At 36.1% G+C, this 25,000-nt stretch overlaps 1 protein-coding gene across 2 annotated transcripts; it reads right to left on the bottom strand.

Moving 5' to 3' along the window:
- Positions 1–3,278: 3,278 nt before the first annotated feature.
- On the bottom strand, positions 3,279–14,570 carry LOC310741902 (uncharacterized protein). 2 transcript variants are annotated; one of them, XM_083570293.1, is made up of 6 exons: positions 14,479–14,570; positions 12,887–12,929; positions 8,796–8,937; positions 5,898–6,028; positions 5,546–5,666; positions 3,279–4,101 (listed from the first exon to the last, which is right to left on the bottom strand). In XM_083570293.1, the coding sequence occupies exons 1-6, from the start codon at positions 14,523–14,525 to the stop codon at positions 3,782–3,784; spliced, it is 804 nt and encodes a 267-aa protein (XP_083426419.1). In that variant the 5' UTR covers positions 14,526–14,570; the 3' UTR covers positions 3,279–3,781. The 2 variants fall into 2 exon arrangements, with proteins under 2 accessions (XP_083426419.1, XP_083426420.1); XM_083570294.1 differs by having other exon boundaries at positions 3,287–4,098.
- Between the last annotated feature and the right edge of the window lie 10,430 nt (positions 14,571–25,000).

Here is a 25,000-nt window from a genome sequence, read left to right as displayed (position 1 = left end):
ACACACACACACACACACACACACACACACACACACACACACACACACACACACACACACACACACACACACACTGAAAATGTCAGTTTATGCAATATAAAAAAATTGCACTCAAAGATGCAAAAGAAGAATCAGGGTTGCAGGATAGACTGCAGACTGCTGACCCTCGTGATCTCACTCCTGGTGTGCCACTCAAATGACAATATACTGTCTATCTCCAAAAATGAGGTAGGTCAACTTTGTGCATGTCCTCTCACACCTCTAATCTAACATGCTCATGCTGATTTCTCCTCTACAACAAAAGGAGATGTCATCCTCTTCTGTCCACACCAGCCACAAGTCATTTAGGTGCTTTTTCAATCCTATCTGAAATCTGGACTACTGCAACTTGCTCCTGGCAGGACATGAAAGACAGTCGCCCATCGCAATTGATCCAGAATAGAGCTGTGTGATTTGTTCTCAACCTTCCAAGGTTCTCCCAAACCACCCCACCACCTCAACTGCTCCCACCATCTCTCAGGGTACAAGAAAGACATGTGCCCAATCTCCTCTGGCACAAAGGTGGTGGAATTTTATTCCTCTTGATGTTCGAACAGCTCTAGAACAGAGTCCCTTGCAGTCTTCAAATGATCTTAGGACCACTTCCAGAGGTTATTACATTTATACTTTCTTTCACAAAAAAACTAAACATATATAAAAACAAATATTGGGTTCCTATTACTTTTGTTCTCCCAACAGAATTATTGGGAAAAGTGCACAATGTCTGTAGTTCAACAGAATCCTTCCCCTGTGTGTGTAATTGTTAGGAATAGTCCCTAGCTCTGTTTATGTAAAACCTCTGTAGCTCTGTTTAGTAAAGAAACAGTAACTGATTAATAAATAAAGAAAACGTAATCATTTATCAGAAGCGCATTTATGTGCATTCCTGGAAGAAAGGTATAAATGACAGAACACATGTAAATAATTAACTGTTCTGTTGAGTGACAGTTTTTCTATGTACATATACTTTGCATATGTATTTGTGTGTGTGTGTGTGTGTGTGTGTGTGTGTGTGTGTGTGTGTGTGTGTGTGTGTGTGTGATAGAACTTTTATCAGTTCTATCTCTCCCTGTAACTTCATACTTGAAGCTTTAGGCTATTTAGAAGTTTTACAAGACAGGTTCCATTCGAAACAGGCTTTGCAAGGGTCAATTAAAGAAGTTGAGTCCTCGAGCTGTGCATCAGGTGCAGCAGCTGCTTCAAAAAAACAGATGCATGAGTGCTGCCAGCATTGTTTTAGAGGTTGCAGAAGTGAAAAGTCTGCTTGTCAGTGCTCAGACCGTACACCGTACACAACAAGTCGGTTTGCATGACCATCATTCCAGAGTGAAGCCTTTTCTGAAGCTGGTTTACAAGGAAGCCTGCTGAAGACAACCTGTATAAGAGCATGAATTACTGGAACCATGTCCTGTGGTCTGATTTGACTAATATAAACTCACCTTAGGCTCAGATGTTGTCCAGCATGTGTGGCAATGCCCAGGTGAGGAGTACCAAGAAATCTGTGTCTTGCCTACAAGCATGGTGGTGGTAGCATCATGGTCCGGGGCTGCATTAGTGCTGCTGGTACTGGGAAGCTGTGATTCATTGACGGAAACATGAATTTTTAACACCTACTGTAAAATTCTGAAGCATAACATGGCGCCCTCCCTTCAGAAACTGGACTATTTTCAACGTAATAATGATCCCAAACACACCACCAATTTGACAACTGCCTTGTGATGTCATTATGCCCTGGTGAAATTCATGCCCAGGAGGATTAAGATAGTGCTGGATAACAGTGGTGCTCTCACAGAATATTAACACTTTGGACACAGTTTTGGCATGTTCAATAAAAGTTTTATTTTTATTGTATTGTCCCTTGAGCATATCTTCATGGATCTGGCTTTATTCACAGGGGCACCTCGGCGTTCGAGGGATACTTTTGTCCATATTGTGTATTTACTTTTACTCCATTTGTCTACATTTTCAGCATTAGATTTTTGAAAGCTTTTTAAACACTCCAGATTGATGTGAAATTTGATGGAGCTGTTTGTAATTGTGAACCTGCGAGCAAGGAATATTATTGTTTAATGTTAGAAACCTACTTAGCTGGGATACAGCCCAATAGTTTTCCACAGCAACTAACAATTTTGTGAGCAGTTAAGGGTCAAGGGCCTTTCTCAAGGGCCCAGCAGTGATAGTTTGGTGGTACAAGGATTTGAACTCACAACCTTTTAATTACAATTCCAACAAGTTTTGGACCACTAAGTAGCTAATTCAACAGCTCATAAGATCAGAAATTAGCAACCGGGCTTAAGACGTTAGCATGCAAATGGGACATTGCAAGCTAATTAGAGTCTATGACATTAGACAAAAGTGTTGAGTCGGCGCACCACTTCCGGACAAAACCTTAATGGATCAATCAGATGTTTCGTTTAGAGCTGAACTTCACTGATTAGCAGGCAGGCTAATCTCAGTCATTATTCAGTTAGCATCATAAGTACAGTTTGGAATATGTTTTCTCAACTGTTTAAATACTTAAAAATCCATGTCTCTTTGTTTCCCCTTTCCATTTCTGTCGAGTTAAACGTGCTGGTGAGGTACCAGTAAACAGCGTTCCTGTCCCTTTCTTCTCTTCGGATCTGCCTGATTCGTCCCAACATCCTACCTCTGAATGGAGTTCTCTTGAAGCCATCGCTTCTTTCTTCTCTTGTTCTCTTGACCACACTGTGCAGCTGGGGATGGTTCCACATCAACAGTCTAAAGATCCATGAAGTTACTGAGCAACTCAAGAACTTTGAGTATGAATTTGGTTATTAATATCAACAGTCTACTACGATTGCCCAGGACCACAGGTTGCATGAACAGTTCTGCATTTAGGCTTCCATCACTGACCAGCACACCTCAACAATGATGGAACTGTAATGAAAGGACATTCGGTGCCACCCAGATGAGAACGGGTTCCCTTTTGAGTCTGGTTCCTCTTAAAGGTTTCTTTCCTCTGTACCATCAGGGAGTTTTTCCCCACCACAATCACCACTGGCTCACTCATTAGGGATAAACTTACAATTATATGGAACAAACTTGAAGGAATTAAACTAATACATACTTTTACACTGTGAAGCTGCTTTGAGACAATGTCCATTTTTTAAATCGCTATACAAATAAAAGGGATTGTTTTGGGAATTAAATGTCACGTAACTGGAATTTTTCGCTTGAGCTGTACAGATGAGTAACTTTTTTTTGCACACACACCAAAATCATAATTGAACTGATTTTTTTTATTACAGATTTACAGCAGATTCAGAAAAGAAGAGAAATACAAATAAAAAAAAAAAGTTAAAAGGTTTTAAAAAATTTCTATTTACTACTATTCTGCTCTAGAGGAGTACGGTAGTACTACTAGAACGTAGCGTAGAGCATCATGACAATCCTCAGATTTACATACACACTGTCAGAAAAAGAAAAGGTCCTGCTCAGGTATATTTAGTTCTTCAAGGAACAATGCAAATGTGTCCGTGTTTAAGGTTCCATCTACAAAAAAATTAGAAATATTAAACATTTGGTTTCTGATAATTTTTTTTTTCCCGAACAATGCAATGCTAAAAAAAAAAAAAAAAAAAAAGAAAATCACATAATACATTCTTATTAAATTTGGACAATTGAGCAAATTCATGATGATTCTCAAATTCGGTACAAATACTCAGTATTTATTCAGGTCCTCTCCTGCGTGAAAGGGATGTTTATCCTGTTAGTGCTACAGTTAGGCTTGGGTGAATTTCTGCACGTTGCTCTGAAGTCCTCTGAGCGTTCTCTCGTTGAACTGATACGTGAGTTTACGCTTTACTTTACAGATCTCGCCGGTACGTGAATAGTTACGCAAAGCGCGCGCCATCTTCTGGTACGTCATGGTTTTGCGGTTGCCCTTGCGCTTGCCCCACATCTCTGCGAGCTTCTCTTTGTTTTGGGAGGAGAACTGAAATGTGCCGTTTGCTGACTGAACCCACCAGATGCAGCTGCGCATGTGTGGCGTCTGAAGCATCTCGTACAGGAACTGGAAGAGACGCTCCTTCCTTTTACCTGCTGAAATACGAACACATCGTGTTCTTCATCACATGATTTGCATGTCATTCTTCATATCAATCATGTCTCTATATGTATATCTTTATAAGAAATTTCCCCACTGTGGGACGAATAAAGGTATATCTTATCTTATGTCTTTGTTCACATGAATTGTTTACGTCCACATGCCATTCTTTACATAATTCATCTATTTCCACATCCCTCCTTCTTCACGACTGACTTCCTTTCACCTGATTAATTGATTTCCACATCATTTTTAAATATGTTACACGGTTCCCTTTTTTTTTTTTTTTTTTGTTTAAACAATTCTGCAAATTCCACTATCTATTGATGTCCACATGGGATTTTACATTATTTATTTATTTCCACATGTGATTTTTGTATCATTTATTCATTAGATTTAACATCATGTATTTATTTCCACGTGTGATTTTAGGTCATTCATTTATTTTCACGTGATTTTACATTGTTTACTTATTTCCACATCTTATTTGACATCATTTGTTTATTTCCACATGTGATTTTACATAATTTGATTATTTCCACGTGTGATTTTACCATATTTTATTATTTTTATATTTGATTTTTACCTCGTTTATTTATGCTTACGTGTGATTTCATATCATATATTTATTTCCACTTATTATTTTCCATCATTTATTTATTTCCATATGTTATTTCACATCATCTATTTATATACACGTGACTTTACATCATTTATTTATGTCCACATGTGATTTAAGGGCATTAATTCATTTCCATATGGGATTTTATGTCATATATTCATTCATTCATTCATTTTCTTCCGCTTATCCGTAATTCGGGTCGCGGGGGCAGCAGTCTAAGCAGGCCCCCGCCTTCGACTGCTGCCCAATCCTCACAGCACCGTCCCTTATGGTCTCTCCTGCAGGTGGTGAGCCCACGGGAATTTATGTCATATATTTATTTTCAAATGTGATTTTGCATTTTACATTTATTTCTATATGTAGACATTTATTTGTTTCCAGAAATATATATATTTTTTAATATCATGTTTTTATTTTATTTTCATGTGAAGATTAATTTGTTTCTGCAAGTGTGTTTCTTTTCAAAAACGTTTTTGTTCTGTTCATGACACATTTATTTCCACATTTTTCATGATTCATTACATCTCACATGACTTTAAATAAAAATCACTTATTTTCACTTATGCGATCTTCCACATGATTCTCTGACCTCCAAATTCTTTTTCCAAATGATTCCTGTTGTCATTTTCTTCATTATATTTTCTAAATTGGAACCATACTCATATAGACATAATCTTAAGTTGTCCTAGAACAACGTGCAAACTGGAAATATTGTTCTCAGCTAAACTGTAAAATCTAACTGTAAAGTAATAATGTCTCCATTCTGCATGAACGTTTGTGTACATTTCCTTCTTCGAGTGAGGAGTGACGAGACTAACCCGAGAGAGAAGTGCTATGTGAGTGCGATGGCGGAGACGGAGGGAGCTCCTGATACCCCGAACTCGATGAATGAGAATCTGTGTCACTGCATGGAGGGGGATCAAACCGGCACTGTCCTCCCTAAATCACGCACACACACACACACACACACACACACACACACACACAAAAAATGTTATGATAACGCATAACATACCCATATATATATATATATATATATATATATATATATATATATATATATATATATATATATATATATACATACATACATACATACATACACACACACACACACACACACACACACACACACACACACACACACACACACACATTATAAATACCTACCCACTCATTATAGCTGGGCAGATTCATCCACACCTGCTGATGCTGACTTTGCTGCTCACAGCATATGTTTTCTGTCGCCGCTGTCCCACCGTACTGCCACTCGTACGCAAATCGGCCCGACCAGCTGTTTTCTGCACAGATGTCTACAGTTAGGGTGTGTTTGGAAACCGCTAAACAAACATTCATCAGAATTATTAACTTACCTGTATTTATTAACTTAGCTAAACTCAAACAAGCACAAGCACACTGCACATCTGCAGCTCATCTTTTTTCAAATCATTTTAAGTCTATATTAATTAATTCAATTCAATTACAATAATATATATATATATATATATATATATATATATAATTTTTTATTTTTTTTTTACAGCACATTGAAAACAGTCAAAGCTGCTTTACGAAAGTGGGATGTTTCCTGTAGACTGTCGACTCCTAGTACAGTATATGAAAACTGCCAACCTGAAGTATATGAATGATCATGAGGAGCCTTTAAAACAAACGTTTTACAAAAGTAAACTTTTAGTATCAGCTTGACCTGAAAGCCAATGTAGAGACAATATGACTTGTGAAATTCTGTCATTTATTCTTGTACCAGTACAAAGTCTAAGACTTGTAATTGTCAGAAGCTGAAGACGTGAAAGCTAAGACTGTCCAACTCCTATGAAAATAAAATTACGATAACTGAAACATCATCAAATAAAAGCGTTAAAAACCTCAGAGAGCTACAAAACCAAAAATGTTCAGACAGCTTTCAACTCACAACCCTTTAACCAGAGGTCCAATATCCACAGCAATATATATAGAGTAAGAAAATAATTTTTTTATGAATAAATATAAAAGGTGATGGTGTTGAGGAAAAACTCCATTAAATGATATAAGAAAGAAACCTTGAGAGGAACCCGACTCAAAATCAATCCTATCCTCAGCTGGGTGACACCCGGAAGTGATTAGTTCAGTGGTAAAGTAGTACGTTTTCTCATTAAAAGTTTGAGAGTTCAAATCCCATTAAACAAGGCACCTCAGCCTCAACTATTCTGCTGTATCAATGAGATAATTCTGTCAGATGCCATAAAAGCAATCACAGCGCTAATACTATTGACACTGTTGTGTATTATATAGCTTTATATATAGCTTAATTGAGGTTGGGGTGAATGGAGGGTAGACAGATGAGTTGTTCACACACAAAAACATCCAGCATTTATTGAATAGTGTGCTCTTAGTCCTGCTTGGATGCAAGGCTTGTTCTGATTAATGTTGGTCAAGTTCTCAAAGGAGCAGAACCTTGTAACCAGGTGTCAATTGGTTGGGGATAAACGTGGCTGACATCACAAACGTAAATTTTAGTTTTTTAAATGTACATTTAAACATTCACTTTACTTATATTGTAGTCTACATCAACCCATACCTATACTATATATGTGTAATCAACTCTGGTATACTTATTATGGCATGCTGTATCATATACTATAGTAATTGTAACCAATTTTGTTGATTGTTGCTATACTACACTATACCATTACTATTTTCTATATCATAATATGTTTTTTTGTAGCCTGTCCTCTGTTATGTGCTATGATTTGTAAATACCGCAAATAGACACTAAGTATACAGTTGTGTTTTATGTGTGTTGGATTTCATTTGGGAAATGTGTTGTTTAAAAGAGTAGCTAACTCACTGTCATGTCCTTCTTCACCTAGCAGGTTAGCAGTGTTTTGGCGCAAAATGTCGATATGGTTTTGATGCTTGTACTTTTGAGGAGAGACAGAAAAGGAAACATCAACACCTAAGAATAAACTACAAAAGTCAAGGAGCAAATAAAGTTCCCTGTTAATGAGCAATACTGTGCTAGAACGAGAGTCTGTGTAAGCTAGCTATGCTACTTATGGTGCATATGTTACATATGTTTTTACAGCTAAATATGTTTATTCGTTTATTTATGTAAATATTGACATGTTCTAAGGCTAATGCACATTGTAAAACGCATGGTCCCAAAACACAAAGCTCTAAAACTTTTATTTATTTCAAATATATTAGAATAATTCAATATACACTTTTTTCAATATTGAAAATTTGATGTGGTTTATGGAGGTCAAAAAGGTCAAAGTTCTTTCTGATTTTTGCCAAATGTATACTATACTTATATACTATACTATTTTGCCAAATGCACTAGACTATACTATAATATAGTATACTATATTATACTATATTATACTTGACTCATATAAATATTATAATAAATTAAATGTGACTAAAAAAAGTTAAAAGCTTGACAGAGGTAAACTTTATTTGTTTTGCTGTTCATTGCATAATCCATTTACAGTACTTTTGTAGCAATTGGCAGATGCTCTTATCCATAGTGACTTACATTGATCTCATTCATACAGCTGAGCAGTTGGGTTTAAGGGTCTTGCTCAGGGCCCCAGCTGGGATTTGAACTTTCTTATCCAAAGTTCAATGGCTTAACCAATAAGCTACCACTTTCTCTTTCTGCTATACATAAATGCGCAGAAATGACTGATGGCTTTATTATTCTTACTGTAGTGTTACAAACTACTTTGAACATATTGCTTCATCATTACATTTCTTAAAAAAACACTGAAGAAATCAGCAAAAAATCATTAAAAGTTTTTAGTGACTAAATTATTCAATGTTACATGGTTACACTGAAAATCCCACTGCAAGTTATCATGGAAACGTATTTCTACTTTTATGGCAGAATCCGAACATATCAATCAGAGACTCCTAAATCAAATCATCTTGTATTGCAGCGGTGCTTTTCAATGCTGTGTTTGAATAATGACCCGTCACCGTAAGACTTAGAATCATATCCTGTGGAAGCCTGAGGTTTACACTTCAAGTATTTGCCTTTTTAAGACTTTAAGACTAAAGACCAACCTGCTATGAGTAGTTCCTCCTCTGTTCCTTCTCGGGACTGAAGGTTTTGTCTGGTCTGCTCCTTCAGATATTCGTCTATCACATCCAGGTCCATTCCTCCACCTGAAGGATCCTGAGGATGCAGTTCCTGCATGTAGTGGATCTTTGGGACAAATAACCACACAGATAAGACTTGAATAATAAGACATTAATAAATAAAAAAAAACCTAAGGAACAAACCAAAAAAACAAAACAATGTTTATCAATTCTGAACTAATATACCTAAAGCAAATACTAAATGAAAGATCTAAGGGTTGAAGTTCTTAAAAGCATCACAGATTTAAAGACGGTCAGCTCAAATGTGAAGAGAGCATCACCCCCTCTTTCATATATCTACATTTAAATTTGTGGGAGATGCACAAAAGTGCTATGAGTCTCTAGCAATTAATAAACCTGCACTGGCATATATGTGTGTGTGTGTGTGTGTGTGTGTGTGTGTGTGTGTGTGTGTGTGTGTGTGTGTGTGTGTGTGTGTGTGTGTGTGTGTGTGTGTGTGATTTGTAATCGGAACTGCAGGTGAGACAAGTCATCCACATTTATGAAACACAGTTAAAAAAAATTACATGTAAGCATACCGGCAGGAAGAGATGCGGAAAGTGAAAGGTGTTCAGCATAGGGACATATTTGCATTGGTATATACACACACACACACACACACACACACACACACACACACACACACACACACACACACACACACACACACACACACACACACACACACACACACGCGTTATGTCATTTGCATTTCAGAAAAAAAAAAAGATTGGAAATCTTCAACTAGAGCCAACCTAGAGGCCTGACAGTGTGTGTGTGTGTGTGTGTGTGTGTGTGTGTGTGTGTGTGTGTGTGTGTGTGTGTGTGTGTGTGTGTGTGTGTTAGTGCAAAATTTGCTTTGTAAATACTGAGTGTACATACGGCCTTTGTTCAAGCTGATATTAGATTCAGCAATGTTTCAGTGAAAAACAGCACACAATAACAGATTCTATTTATATATATATATATATATATATATATATATATATATATATATATATATATATATATATATATATATATATATATATTTGTGTATGTTTGTTTATTTATTAACCTTTCTTTTTTTGTAGTACTTTTGTGTATATTGCAATCAGTAAAGCATAAATGGGACAAAAAAGTAAGAAAATGAGGAGCCAAATTTGTGAAAATATTCTGCATGTGCTGCCTTCTCCTATTTAACACAGTACAAAAAAAAATTTAAATAAAAAAGAATCCTGCTCATTAGATTCTGTCTGAGTTTGAATTATTTGTTCTAGTGTTAAAAAGAGTCTACACACCAATGTCCTAATGGCAAAATGTAACCAAAAGAAATCATATGAAATCATTTTTCGCATTAAATGTGATTACGCAATTAAAACCCAAAAGAAATTAAACAAAGCAAAAAAAACTATTGAAAACCCGGCTTGCTTTAGTGAATCATCCTGCACCTGTGATGAGTGGACTGCAATAAACAAGCTGTTTCTGTAGAGTTTTCAAGGTTTCAATTATCTGATGCCACGGTCTACAAAGAGCCCACAAAGCATGTAACTGATCTCATCATCGAAAGGTTATTGGTAAGAATATTAGGCAACGGAATAATTTCCAAAACATCAGCTGAATCATTAAACAGTGCGAATGTTGCCATCAAACAGGGTAGGAAATGAGACAGGATGTCCCTCAAAAATAGACAAAAGAACAAGAAGAAATCTTATCAGGGAAGCTGCCAAGAGGCGATGCTGCAGAAATATATAACAAGTACAGGACACGCCCTGTATGTGTCAACAATCTCTTACACAGAGTAGGATCGCTGAATGAATGCCAAGGGTTCGATTTGGACACTAATTCTCCAGGCCAAGCAAAAACCAAACCTTTCTAGCAGGATAACAAATTAAAACAAATCCAAATCAGCAGTGTGCACATTTGATAAAAAAAAATGTGGAATGACTGGAAGAGGGCTGTGTACAGGAAATTCCCTGACAATAAATACAATAAAATAGATTTTAGAATAGATAGATACAATAGTTTTATTTTTGTTGGTTGGTTGGTTGTTTTTTGGCTTGTTGTATTGTCGTATTTTTTCAAGTTTGTCCTTAAAAAAAGTAATTATTAATCCTAAAAAAAAATTATAATAGATCTGGACTTTTATGACTTTTTTTTTTTTTTTTGAATATATATATATATATATATATATATATATATATATATATATATATATATATATATATATATATATATATATATATGCAAAACATAAAACTGCTTGTCTTTTTTTTTTTTTTATTAACACAGCTTATTATAATAATTAAAGTTTGTGATCATTTGAACAGTTTACATTTTTAAAACAATTTAAAATAAAATGCCTGCTAGGTTAAACTATATAAAATATATATATACATTTAAATTTTTAATACAAATAAAATTGTATAAATCAAATTAAAGCAATACACCTTTTTGATCATATTAAATTGAGTAATCAATTAAATTGGCATAAATTAAACTGATTATGTAATTGTTTACATTGGTTAGACCCTATTGGGGTAATACATATGCGTATGCTAAGTGTTTGTGTTTTACATTTAATATTTAATTTTCTAAAGATATGTTCTACTTGACTCTTAACTCTTAAATTCTTTCATCGTTCATTCATTCACTCCCTGGATATGCAGAATTGTCAGGATTTTTTCTTGAAGCAGGACATAAAACAATAAAGAATAGATAGGAAGCATTAGCCGCTAGCTACTTTCTAATTAGCTGCTAATGATAGCGCTATGGATTCTTTAGCATTTGCATATATGCGAAATGAAATGAAAACATTATAATTAAATATAAATTAACAATTAACACATTATAATTTTACACTAGTTACGCTTATTTAAGGTGTGTTGGCTGCTATATCGCATTAATGACATAAAAGATGTGAGACAATTTAGCTAAAACATTATATCAAAAAATGTAACTGGATATTTTTTAAACACAATATTTTATTTACATTTTTTTTCTATCCACTGTATGAATATGTTGAGAAATATAAGTAACATACAAAACAATAATAAAACAATGAGATAGCCCAGCTCTCTACTAGTAAAGGATTTGAGAATAAAATGATGAACAGGGTTTGTTTCAGTTATTTTATCTAGTGTTTAATAACAAGCGTTTTTACAGACGTGTGAAAAGCCCTAAAGCAATTACACTGTGTAATGTTTGTTATACAGTATTCAACTGACATACAATACCGTATTAAACTGAGTCACGGTTTACACAAACAGCAGGAGATGTTGCAACTCCCAACTCATTGCAAAATCATTGGAAATAAATTGATGCTAAGTGAAAATAAACGACCTACTGTTTAATAGGAACTCTTACCAGTCAAAAGTATACTATATGGACAAAAAGTACTGAGACACCTGACTTTTAGAGCCATATGTGGTTCTTTCCTAAACTGTTTGGAGACACAAATTGGAGACACACAATTGTATCAGATGTCTTTAGATGTATTAATATGAAAATTTCTCTTGACTTAAACTAGGAGACCTAAACCTATTCCAGAATGACAATGCCCAGTGCACAAAGCCAGCTCCATGAAGATTTGCTAGTTTGAAGTGGAAGATCTTGAGTGTCCTGCTATGGAGTTCTGACCTCAAAACTTCTGAGCACCTTTGCAAAGAATGTGAATGGTGACTGCACCCCAGGCCTCCTCAGTACCTGACTTTACTAAAGCCCTTGTGGCCGAATGAGCATAAATCTCCACAAGCACACTCCATTCACATCTAGTAAAACATCTTCCCAGAAGAGTGGAGGTTATTAAAACAGCAAATGAAGACTAAATATGAAATGGGATGTTCAAAAAGTCTATATGAATCTAATGCTCAGGTGTCCAGAGATTTCTGTCCATATAGTGTAGCGTAAATATAGTAACTGTATCTAAAATTTCACATTATGCAATAAAATATATCTTTACACCACTTTGGATAACACAAGTTGTATAAAAACATCTGGTGTCTGTTTTACAATGAAATTATAAAAATGAGACTCACTGGTTCAAGGCTGGCCAACATGCTGTATGCCAAGAAATGCCTCCTGAAAACACACACATAGACACACAATTTGTCATTTGGTGTTTTTCCACTGACTGTGTAATCGGGGAATTAATGCTGTGCTTTCACCTTTATCTAATCCTAAATAAAATGCAAAATCTAACCATAATACTAATTCTGGCTGTAAATCTAATCCTAAAATCTATCCCAAAACTAAATCTTACACAAAACTCTAGACTCAACCCAAAACACAAGCCTGAATCTAAACATCAAATTTACTCATAAAACTAAAATCCAATCCTAACCCCAAATCTAACACTAACCCTAAATCTATCTTAAAACCCGAAACCTATTTTAATTTATAAAACTGAATCCAACAATAACCCAAAATCTAACACTGACTCTAGATTTAAACCACAACCCTAAATCTAACTCTAACCCATATTTTAACACTAACCATAAATCTATTCCTAAACATAGATTTAACCCCAGCCCCAAATCTAAACCTAAATCTAACTCTATATTTAACCCCAACCCAAAATCTAACAATGGCTCTAGATTTAAACCACAACTCTACATCTAACTCTAAACCCAGATGTAATCCCAACCTTAAATCTAACCCTAAATTGAACACTAACTCCAAATCTAACCATAACCCTAAATTTAAACCTTAATTTAACTCTGGCCCTCATTTTAATCTTATTCCTGAATTCAAACTCTAACCCTCAGATCTCATCCTAACCCTAAATCTAATTCTGAATCTACCGTAGGATTTGTTTTAACCCTATTTAAACACATATTAAATAGATTTAAATTTTAAACAGGTGTTCAGGATTTTAATTGAATCAATCAATCATTCGATCAATCAATAAATCATAAAAAACTTTCGATTTAATGTCTTAATACACAGCAAATGCTAAAAAGATAAAATTGAATAAATCTGATAATACAAATCTAATTATGTTAAGCTTTACCCGTTCGCAAATCTTTATTCTAATTTTACGAATAAAAGGTCAGTCATTAGGAGCACAAATGTTCTTTATAAATCTTAATATTAATAAAGAATAAAAACATTAATAACAAGGTGGTGATGATGAAATGTAAGCAAATACATTTTAGCATTTAGTCCTAAATCAAAATGTCTGCAATAAAAACCTGCAATGTTTCCAAGTGAATGGAAAAAAATGTTAGAGAATAAAATTTTTTTTGATGAAATGAATGGATAAAGATTTTAACAAATTTTGTGATTGAATTAAAATGTTTAATTTGTTTGAAATTTAGAGCACTATGATTTTTATTTTATATATATATATATATATATATATATATATATATATATATATATATATATATATATATATATATATATATATATATATATATATATGTGTGTGTATGTATAATTACCTCATACATATCACACACTCGGCTAATTATATGATTAAGGTCTGAACAATTGATTATTGAGTAATGAAAAATATTAAATATATTTGTAATGATTCAAATTTATGAAATTATTAATGAAACGTGATTACCCACATTTGTGTGTGTGTGTGTGTGTGTGTGTGTGTGTGTGTGTGTGTGTGTGTTACCGTCTAAGGTGCTCAGTATGAGATGGAATGAAAAACAAAGTAAGCATCTAAAGTCCAGTGAAGAGCAGAGAGAGTCACCTGTAAGTGCACCTGCTATGCTTTATATACACACACACACACACACACACACACACACACACACACACACACACACACACACACACACACACACACACACACACACATACACACGAACACACACAGAGCTATGTGTGGATTCCCCCATATCTCTGTGCCAATCATGCAAATGTTTCTTACAGCGGCTGCACTAACGGTGTGTGTCTGTGTGTGTGTGTTATTAACCATATTAAACACCTCACATAATCCATTATCTATTATAATTAGTAGAATGATTATAACGGTTATTAATGCATCTGAGACACTCTGATGTAAATTCTAATGCACCCTTTGGCTTAAAAACACAAATTATATCTTTGTGTGTAGGCGTGTGCGCTATTACTTGCCCATGTATATAGATAACAAACTGAATATTGTATACAAATGATGCATAGTTTAAATGTGAACAACATCATAAAAATAGCTAAATATAATGCCTCAGTGTAATGAAGCGTAATGTGAGACTTTAATAGATCACGTTACATTTGTATAATGTCGTGCTCGGGTTTTATCCACACTCTCTCATTTGAGTAAAAGTACAGACATGCAACACTGTGGATCCACTTCGGATTCAATGTGTGGTTAAAGGCTGAATTCTGTGTATGGAGGTCTGTATAGTAATTTAGGATACACACACTGTAGAGCCATGATGGTGTTTATGTAGCCTAGAGTTTGTAGTAATTAGGACGTTCATTGTGGTGTTCATGTGGAGGGTGTGGTGAATAGAGTGGCCGTCTATTCATCTGTCTGTCTATCCTTTAATATATCCATCCATCTGTTTGTTCACTTGTCTATCTGTCAGTATGTCTGTCAGTGTCTGTCTATTAAACATGTGTCTGTTCTTTGGTCCATCTATCAATATCTCTCTCTCTCTCTCTCTCTCTCTCTCTCTCTCTCTCTCTCTCTCTCTCTATCTTTTTATATATATATATATATATATATATATATATATATATATATATATATATATATATATATATATATATATATATATATATATCTTTATAGATGTATAAATGATATATATATGATATGATATGATATTTCAATCTGTCTTTAAAAAAAGATCAACAAACCCCCCACCCGACCCTCCCCCTGGTACAGTCCAGGTGATTGCGCAACACCTTTTCCCAGCAGGTGAGCGCCAGTGGGATCCCACGCTACGTGAGACATGGTGATTTATTTACACAGTAAACAGTGTTATGGTGTTTATAGAGGAGTGCAGCACTCCAGATGGTGGACTTTATCAGCCGCAGAAGTGCAAATCAGAGCGACAGAGAGGCGGTTACACTCAGCACCAGGGAACAAGCCATCAGATGATTGGGCAACTACTGCAGAAGTGATAAGGGAGACAGCTAGAAAGGTACTTGGTGTGACATCTGGAAATAGAAAGAAAGACAGAGACATAGTGGAGGAATTAAGGAAGTGCAGGAGAGCATAAGGAGAAAGAGGTTGGCGAAAGAATTGGGAGAGAAAAAAAAATTAGGCAAGAGTACAAGGAGATGCGGCAGCATGTGAAGAGGGATGTGGAAAAGCAAAGGAAAAGGCATGTGAGAAGCTGTATGAGAAGTTGAACACTAAGGAAGGAGAAAAGGATTTGTACCGATTGGCCAGGCAGAGGGACCGAGCTGGGAAGGATGTGCTGCAAGTTAGAGCAGTAAAGGATGGAGATGGAAATGTTTTGACTAGTGGGGAGAGTGTGTTGAGAAGATGAAGGGAGTTTTTTGAGCAGCTGATGAATGAGGCAAATAAGAAATAGAGAGAAGGTTGGACGATGTGGAGATGGTGAAGCAGGAAGTGGATAGGATTAGTAAGGAGGAAGTAAGAGCAGCAATTAAGAGGATGAAGAGTGGAAAGTCGACAGGACCAGATGACATACGGGTAGAAGCGTGGAAATGTTTAGATTAAACAACAGTGGAGTTTTTAACCAGAATGTTAAACAAGGTTTTGGAAGTTGAGAGGATGCCTGAGGAATGAAGAAGTGTGCTGATATAGTGTAATATAGAAAAGTATATTACAAGGTAGAAAAACATAGTGTAGTACAGAAAATAAAAATATAAATTGAAATGTAAAATATAGAAAATCATAACATAGTATAGCACAAAAAAGTATAATATTGTACACAAATCTACAGGAGTACAGTGTGTAAATATAGTGTAGTATAATGCAAAAACTTCCCGTGGGCTCACCACCTGCAGGAGGGACCGTGAGGGACGGTGCTGTGAGGATCCGAATTACGGATAAGCGGGAGAAAATGAATGAATGGATGAATAATGCAAAAGGTTTTGAATAGTATAATACAAAACAGAAAAAATATTGTGTTGTACTACAAGCACATGTAGTTTAGTTTAGAAAAGCATAGAATAGTTTAGTACAGAAAGTATAGAACAGTACAGTATAGTATAGTATAATTATTATAGTATATAATACTATTATTATTAGTATATTGCAGAAAAACATGGAAAAGTATAGTAAAGTACTGAATAATATAATGTGGTCTAGTAGGGCAAAGTATAGTACAAAAGAAATATTCAAAAGAAGAATATTGTTATTTGTACAGGAAATTATTATACTATACCATTAAATTCCTAATCTGTGAATCCTCCAAGCAGCTTATAAGAAAAATTATGTCAATTATTAATATAAGAACATATTAAAAATGACATAAGGACATATGCATGAATGTCAAATGTACAAAATAATTGTATTATGCAAGTAACAAAAGTATGTGCATGTATAAAGTGTACAGTGTGCAATGTAAACGTGCAAAGTCCTGCAGAGGTAGACTGGAACAATGTGTTTTTTGTGAAGGTATGTGCAAAATGAATATACAGTGGAACCCGGTTATGTCGATGTCCTAGGGGGTCGCCAAAAAGCATCGAGATAACCGATGATCGAGATAAACGAAAATCAAAATAGCGGCAGTATATTAACGTGCTTGAAATTTCTTTATGTACATGATGTGCGTTAATAAATGAGAATGTGCATGCACGTGTTTTTGAAGGTTGTTTTTTTTTTACACAACAGCGTTGCCGCGATTTGTTTGATGAAGGCGTGCTATAAAAATACATACAGTACATGTTTATCCGTCAGGAATCCACCTGCCACGCCCCCTTCAGCGTGGCAGGTGTTTTCTCGGCCGCTTTCTCTGAAGCTACCGGCTTCAATCGCGCACATATGGTGCTCGTTTATCATCATCACCAGCTCCTATTTAAACTTCCACACTCTCACTGTCCGTTATTGTTGGTATATGTTGGTTCACGGCGGTCGTTGTTATCGCGCATGCGTATCCCGGTACGTGTCTTCCCACCGGCACTCTCTCAACGGCTGCTCTTTTCTTCCCAAAGCCGCGCCGCGCCCCTACTAACACTACGAACACTAGCACTAACTAACAGCAGAGATTCACCAGTATACAATACAACACCTGGAGCAGCTGTAAGGTTTGATTTTTCCGCCAGTTCTTCTGCGGCTGCACCGAGATAACCGACGTTAAATGGCAAATTTTTACCCCCCTTGTGCTCGAGATATTAGGGTTCGGCGACATAAAAAACATAACCGATAAAAAATGCTTAGAAAAAGCGAGAATTTGGCGGTTCCACTTTAAAAACGTCGACTTAATAGGGTTGTGGAGGTAACCGAGGGCGAGATCACCGGGTTCCACTGTAGTACACTATTGTATGGTATAGTATGGTACAGTGCACAAATATATATTGTGTAGTGTAGCACAGAAAAGTGTACTACAATGCAGAAAAGTTTAATATAGTATGGGACAGACAAGAAAGTTGTTACAGAAACATAGAATACTATGTAGAAAAGCATAAATTAATATAGTATAGTGCAGACCTGTTTACTGTAGAATATATAGAATAGAATATATAAAAAATATATCATGAAGAGCAGAACATTTAGAGCCTGGAGAGGTGGAGGTACGCGCTGAAGAAAAGGGGAATGAAAGTCAGTAGGAGTAAGACAGAGTACATGTGTGTGAATGAGAGGGAGGGCAGTGGAGTGGTGCAGTTGCAGGGAGAAGACGTGGAGAAGGTGGAAGAGTTCAAGTACCTGGGGTCAACAGTGCAAAGTAATGGAGAGTGTGTTAGAGAAGTGAAGAAAAGATTGCAGGCAGGGTGGAGTGGGTGGAAAAGAGTGATAGCAGGAGTGATTTGTGATAGTAGGGTATATGCAAGAATGTAAGGGAAAGTTTATAAGACTGTTGTGAGACCTGTGATGTTGTATGGATTAGAGACAGTGGCATTGAGTAAAAGACAGGAGGTGGAGCTGGAGGTAGCAGAGATGAAGATGTTGAGGTTTTCGTTGGGGTTTTCCCCTAAAGGGAGAAGCCAAAAGAAGAAGAAGAAGAAGAGCAGAAATATATAATATAATATCTATAATTAAATATAATATATTTTAGTATAGTATAGTAATCTTTAACCCATTTTCATAGTCACTAGAATACAACGATAAAGCAGACGATCATTTTATCTCCAGGATGTAAAAGCAGAGTGGCCTTGACCTCATCACACTGAGAGAGTTATAACTTTATTACATTAGTTACTTGCTTAACCTTCTCCTGTCACATTTTACTGGAGCTAAAATTTATTTCTGTTCCACAGAAAGCACTGAGAGTATAAATCAAACAGCACTGTGGGAATGACGATGTTAGAACCTACCATGAAAACAAGCCTCATGAAAGCACTGGCATTACTGCAAAGTATTAACCTTTTACAGCAACACATTCTCATAGTTATTAAAATTGTATACTGTAAATTTGTATACCACAAAAGAAGATTGGACAAAAGGGGGTTAATTCATTTCCTATCCCAGGATTTCTGACAATAATGCAGCTCACAAGTTCTTACTGATGTGTGTTAATAATAAATTAAAAGTGTTATTGCTTAACAAACACAAAAAAACCCCACATCTGATTTTCCACAAGAATCTCCACATAAACTATAGAAAGGTTAAACAGTTCCTTCATGGACATCACTGCAGAAAAACAGGAATCTTTCTCCAAAGTCCATCTGATGAAGTGATGAAGTCTTCGGAAAACCCCTCAGTGGGAGAGTGTTTGTGTGGCCGTTGTGTTACGGATGACTCCTGCACCTGTTCGGTGGGGGAGGAGTTGCATGTGTGAGTGTGTGTATGCGTGTAAGTGAAGTATTAAGCAGGCATACGGTGGCCGAGGGTCCCCGCAAAAACAAGATGATTATCACACGTGCTAGGTTAACAGCAGACCTGCCAGACTGGATAGTTAAAACCACATAAATGCAGCATGTGTGTGTTTCTCTGGAACTCAACTGACTTCAGCATGTGTTTTTTTTTCTTTATACATACTGTAATGTCTCCAGGAATGACAGAGTCTCAAAAAAAAAACGTAAACCATGTCCCCCTTACCCAAATGTCATCCATCAGGAAAGACATGTTAGACGTGGGATAATTTTTTCTTTAGTTTTGCATGGAGCTCTATCATGAATTCATATAAAGCTGAAAATTTCTATAAAAAAGCCTTGCAAACTCTTGGCGTGGTTAAGCACTAAGAATGCTATAATGCTGTTGTTTGTGGTCATTTTGAGTAATTTTTTTTAAATTTCCTGCTTGAAATGGGTAAAGTCAAGGTTTAGTTAGCAAAGCAGCATGCATTGGAATGCTCTACCTGAGAGCTGTGAGCATTTCTTAAAGCAGTAGCTTAACATTAAAGTTAGCCTCATTCATTCATTCATTCATTCATTCATTCATTCATTCATTCATTTCTAAACAAACATGTTATCTGGAGCCTTGCAAGCTTGACATATTATTTGGTATTATCCATTTCAAATGTATTTATGTTACACTTCAGTTGAATTACTACATTCATAGTTTCATTCCAGCATTTACATAAAATAACAGTTAAATGAGAAGCTGTGGCAAGAACATACGCATAACCCCCTGCTTCTGGTGAGAGTTTGAATGAAGTAAGCGCTCTCTCACTGTGTCTGTAACTATAGAAATCTGATGTGCATAATAATGGAAAAATGCCGAGGAAAAGCACTATGGACGTAATATTTGCTTTAAGAATGTGGATGGAGAAGTATAAAGAAGGTCAGAAGGAGTTGCATTGTGTGTTTGTGGATTTAGAGAAAGCGCATGACAGGGTGCCGAGAGAGGAGTTCTGAAAGGAAGTCTGGTGTGTCAGAGAAGTATGTGAGGGTGGTTTAGGACATTCAGGACAGTGTGACAACAGTGAAGTGTGCAGTAGGAACGACAGACTGGTTCAAGGTGGAGGTTGGACTGCATCAAGGATCGGCTCTGAGCCCTTTCCTGTTTGCAGTGGCGATGGACAGGTTGACGGACGAGGTCAGACAAAAGTCTCTGTGGACTATGATGTTTGTGGATGATATTGTGATTTGTGGTGAGAGTAGGTAGCAGGTTAAGAAGAGCCTGGAGAGGAGGAGGTGTGCGCTAGAGAGTAGGGGAATGGAAGTCAGTAGGAGTAAGACAGAGTACATGTGTGTGAATGAGAGGGAGGGTAGTGGAGTGGTGCGGTTGCAGGTAGAAGATGTGGAGAAGGTGGAGGAGTTCAGGTACCTGGGGTCAACAGTGAAAAGTAATGGAGAGTGTGTGGAGAGAAGTGAAGAAAAGAGACCAAACAAACTTGCAGTTTGGGAGGAAAGATTTTAACCATAAGAACCACAAGAAACAAGGATTGCATTTTGGTACATTTGTAAAATGGAGAAGAGTGGCAGGAGTGATTTGTGGTAGAAGAGTATCTGTGAGAGTGAAAGAAAAAGTTTAAAGGACTGTGGTGAGACCTGAGATGTTGTATGGTTTAGAGACATGGCATTGAGTAAAACACAGGAGGTGGAGCTGGAGGTAGCAGAGCCAAAGATGTTGTGGTTTTTGTTGGCAGTAATGAGTATGGACAGGATTAGAAATGAATTTATTAGAGGGACAGCGCATGTTGGACATTTGGGAGACAAGGTAAGGGAGGCAAGATTGAGATGGTTTGGACATATGCAGAGGAGGGACATGGGGTATATCGGTAGGAAAATGCTGAGGATGGAACCACCAGCAAGGAGGCAAAGAAGAAGGCCAAAGAGGAGGACATGCAGGTAGTTGGTTTGAAAGAGGCAGATGTAGAAAACAGGGGGGTATGGAGACGAATGATCCGCTGTGGCAACCCCTAATGGGAGAAGCCGAAAGAAGAAGAAGAATTGAAAATATTTAAATTCAATGTTATTTGCATAGTGCTTTTAACAATAGACATTGTCCCAAAGCAGCTTAACAAAAGTAAATAGATTGCAAATTTTTATTTTAGGATCATAAATTAATTTCTATATGTTTATATAATTCCTAATGAACAAACCATTGCTGACAGGGACAAAGAAACTACTTGAGATGGTAGGAGGAAGAAACTCAGTCCTTACCGAGGTGACACCAAAAGTCCATTTATTATAGTTCCATCACTTTAGAGGTTAATGATCACTGATGGACATGTAAATGCAAAACTATTCCTAGCAAATGCAGACCTAAGTCATTGTAGCAGACTGTTTATATTAATTACATTCCAAATTGATTTTCATGGTTTTTCCACAGTTACCACATGGATCTGTTCATGTAAAACCATCATCAGCTACATTGATCGGGTACACATGATGCCCTGGCATCTTAAGGTAACTTGAAATAAAGATAAAGGCTTGTGCTTGACACACAAATCATGGATTCCACATAATATTGAAATAAATAATGGACTTGTAAATTTGAGTACTGATCTAGGTGAGGTGAGGAGGCCTGGGGTGCAGTCAGGGTTTACATTCTTCCCAGAAGTGTTCAGTAGGGTTGAGGTCAGAGCTCTACTGCAGGCGACTCAAGATTTTCCACTCTAACCCATTGTACACAAAGCCAGCTCCATTGTCATGCTGGAACAGGTTTGGATCTCCTAGTTCAAATGAAGGGAAAATGTAATGCTATCACATCAAAAGACATCCAATCAATTTGTGTGCTCCAACTTTGTGGTAACAGTTTGGGAAAGAACCACATATGGCTGTAAAAGTCAGGTGTCTCAATATTATTGTAGTGTAATAACTAATGTCAAGATTAAAATGGTTTTATTCTATAGGCAGATGATTTTGCATCTTTCTAAAATGAAATTCAATCTGAAATGTGTAAAAAAAAAAAAAAAGCTTTCACAATATTACAGATGTTTAAAAAACCTACTACAGTGTAATCTAATGAAAAGAAATAGCAGTTGGATTTTGTCTGCAGTTAAGATGCTTTTACTTCCCATCATTTCCTAGTGTCTTTATTATTAGTCAAAAACTGTAAAATGAGACAGCCTTCTAATAGGATGTGTGTGTCCAAATATTTGCCTGGTAGCATATACCGATAGTTTAATGTCAATCAAGAGAAAAAAAGATGATAAAAATATCTGTTTGCTTTATGAGAGTACCTTAGTGTGATGAGTTTCACACTAACAGCCTACTTTCAACTATGCAAACACACTACATGAACAAAGTTTGTAGACCATAAGATTCGTATCTACTTTTTGAACAATAAATTCTACATTGAGTTCCCATTCGCTGTTATAATAAGCTTAGATCAGGTACTGATGTGGGTGATATGAGGAGGCCTGGAGTGCAGATAGCATTCTAATTCATCCCAAATTTGTTCAGTAGTGTTGAGGTCGAGCTCTATAGCAGGAGATCTTTCACTTCATTCCATGTAAACTATATCTTTATTTAACTGACTTTGTGCTCAGGGGCATTATCATGCTAGAACAGGTTTGGTCTCTAAGTTCAACTGAAGTAAAAAAAAAAAAAAAGTAATATTATGCATCTAAAGATATCCGATATAATTGTGTCTCCAAGTTTGTGCTAACAGTTTGGGCAAGAAACACACATGGTTAGAAAAGGCAGTGTGTGCCTATACTCTTGACCATATATTGTAGATCTAAAATGTTAGAGTTTTTCTATATCCTGCAAACAGGCAAAAACTTTTGCATGCTTTTGTCACATTGAGATTGGATTAATGAAATGTATATTAGCTTCATTAGTGTGTGAAACAAACTGTAAAGTATTTTTTTTCTTGCTAGACACTGTTGGTGTTTGGGTTGGAATTGATTGGTGTTTGGGTTGTGGAATTACAGAATCTCTCAAAAGTGAAGACACCCCTCACATTTCAGAGACCATTTTAGTATATCTACTCAAGGGACAATACTATAAAAATTTAACTTGGATATATTTTAAAGTAGTCAAAGTACAACTTGTATAGCAGTACAGATTTGCTGTCGTCTAAAAATAATAAAAAAATACAGCCTTTAATGTCCACCTCATGGCAAAGAACTCTCTGAGGATTTGAAAATTCGAATTGTTGCTCTCCACAAAGAAGGCCTAGGCTATAAGAAGATCAGTAACACGATCAAACTGAGTTACAGTACCGTGTCCAGGGTCATACAGAGGTTTTCCACGACTGGTTCCACTCGGAACACATAGCCAAGATGAAAACTGCGTTGCTGAGAAAGTTAAAGGTGAAGGTGATTAATTGGCCAAGTATTTTTCCAGACCTAAACCCTATTGAACACCTGTGGGGCATGCTCAAGTGGAAGGTGGAGAAGTGCCATGTGTCTTACATGATATAGTATCTATAGTATTGTTCCTTGAGAATGTATACTAAAATGGTTGCTGAAATGTGTGTACTCACTTTTGTAAGATACTTTAAGAGCGTGTATTATTGTATTTTGGGGTAATATAGTTGCTTTGGATATTTCTATAACTTGGGTTGGAGAATTTGATATTATTTGCTGTGCTCTTACCATTGAGCGGTACTGTCTCTTTAAGAGATAAGGGGCAGGAGGTTTATTGTAGCTGTGGGGGCACATGGCCTTCTGACCAAGTTCATTATTACTAGACACAAGTAAGCCTGTCTCTACAATTAGATTCCTGCAGCGTGTTAAGAAAAAGCAAATCAAGAGCAAAAGTACTTTCTTTACTATTTTTTACTTTCACTTGTTACATTTTTTACACAAACATCTGTACTTTCTACTTCTTACATTTTCAAACCAGACTTGTTATTTTAGTTTTAATCTATTTGGTCACCATAATGTCAATGTAATGTCTTTTTTTTTTTTCTTACTGAGTGCCATTTTCAGCCCTTTAAACTATTTGTTGTCATTGTGCGTCTTTTTCAATCTACCACTGGTGTATCATTTTCTGGCTCTTACACACTACAGATGTTGACATGAGGGTGAGGATGAGACAGAGGGAGTCAGTGATACATGACTGAGAACATAGACATTCCTGATGACCTGATCATTATCTTCTTTTCACTGCTTGTGTTCTATATGGTGGCTGTTTAGCCTGGATACATTCATTACATAACTAAATTTCAAATTATTTTGTATTAATATATTAAAATGATGTGTGGTCCAGTTACC

This window comes from Silurus aristotelis (assembly GCF_946808225.1).
Source record: "Silurus aristotelis genome assembly, chromosome: 19".
Taxonomy (NCBI): domain Eukaryota; kingdom Metazoa; phylum Chordata; class Actinopteri; order Siluriformes; family Siluridae; genus Silurus; species Silurus aristotelis.
Note: the sequence above shows the minus strand (reverse complement) of the source record. Positions and strands in the feature narration are given on the sequence as shown.

What these genes read in the sequence shown, in the direction of transcription:
- LOC310741902 (XM_083570293.1), bottom strand. Translation starts at nt 14,525, where the DNA reads ATGCTTACTTTGTTTTTCATTCCATCTCATACTGAGCACCTTAGACG. An exon ending in GGAGGAACTACTCATAGCAG is followed by an intron (nt 6,029 to 8,795) that starts GTTGGTCTTTAG and finishes ACATCTGTGCAG; the next exon opens with AAAACAGCTGGTCGGGCCGA. An exon ending in TGCCCAGCTATAATGAGTGG is followed by an intron (nt 5,667 to 5,897) that starts GTAGGTATTTAT and finishes TGCGTGATTTAG; the next exon opens with GGAGGACAGTGCCGGTTTGA.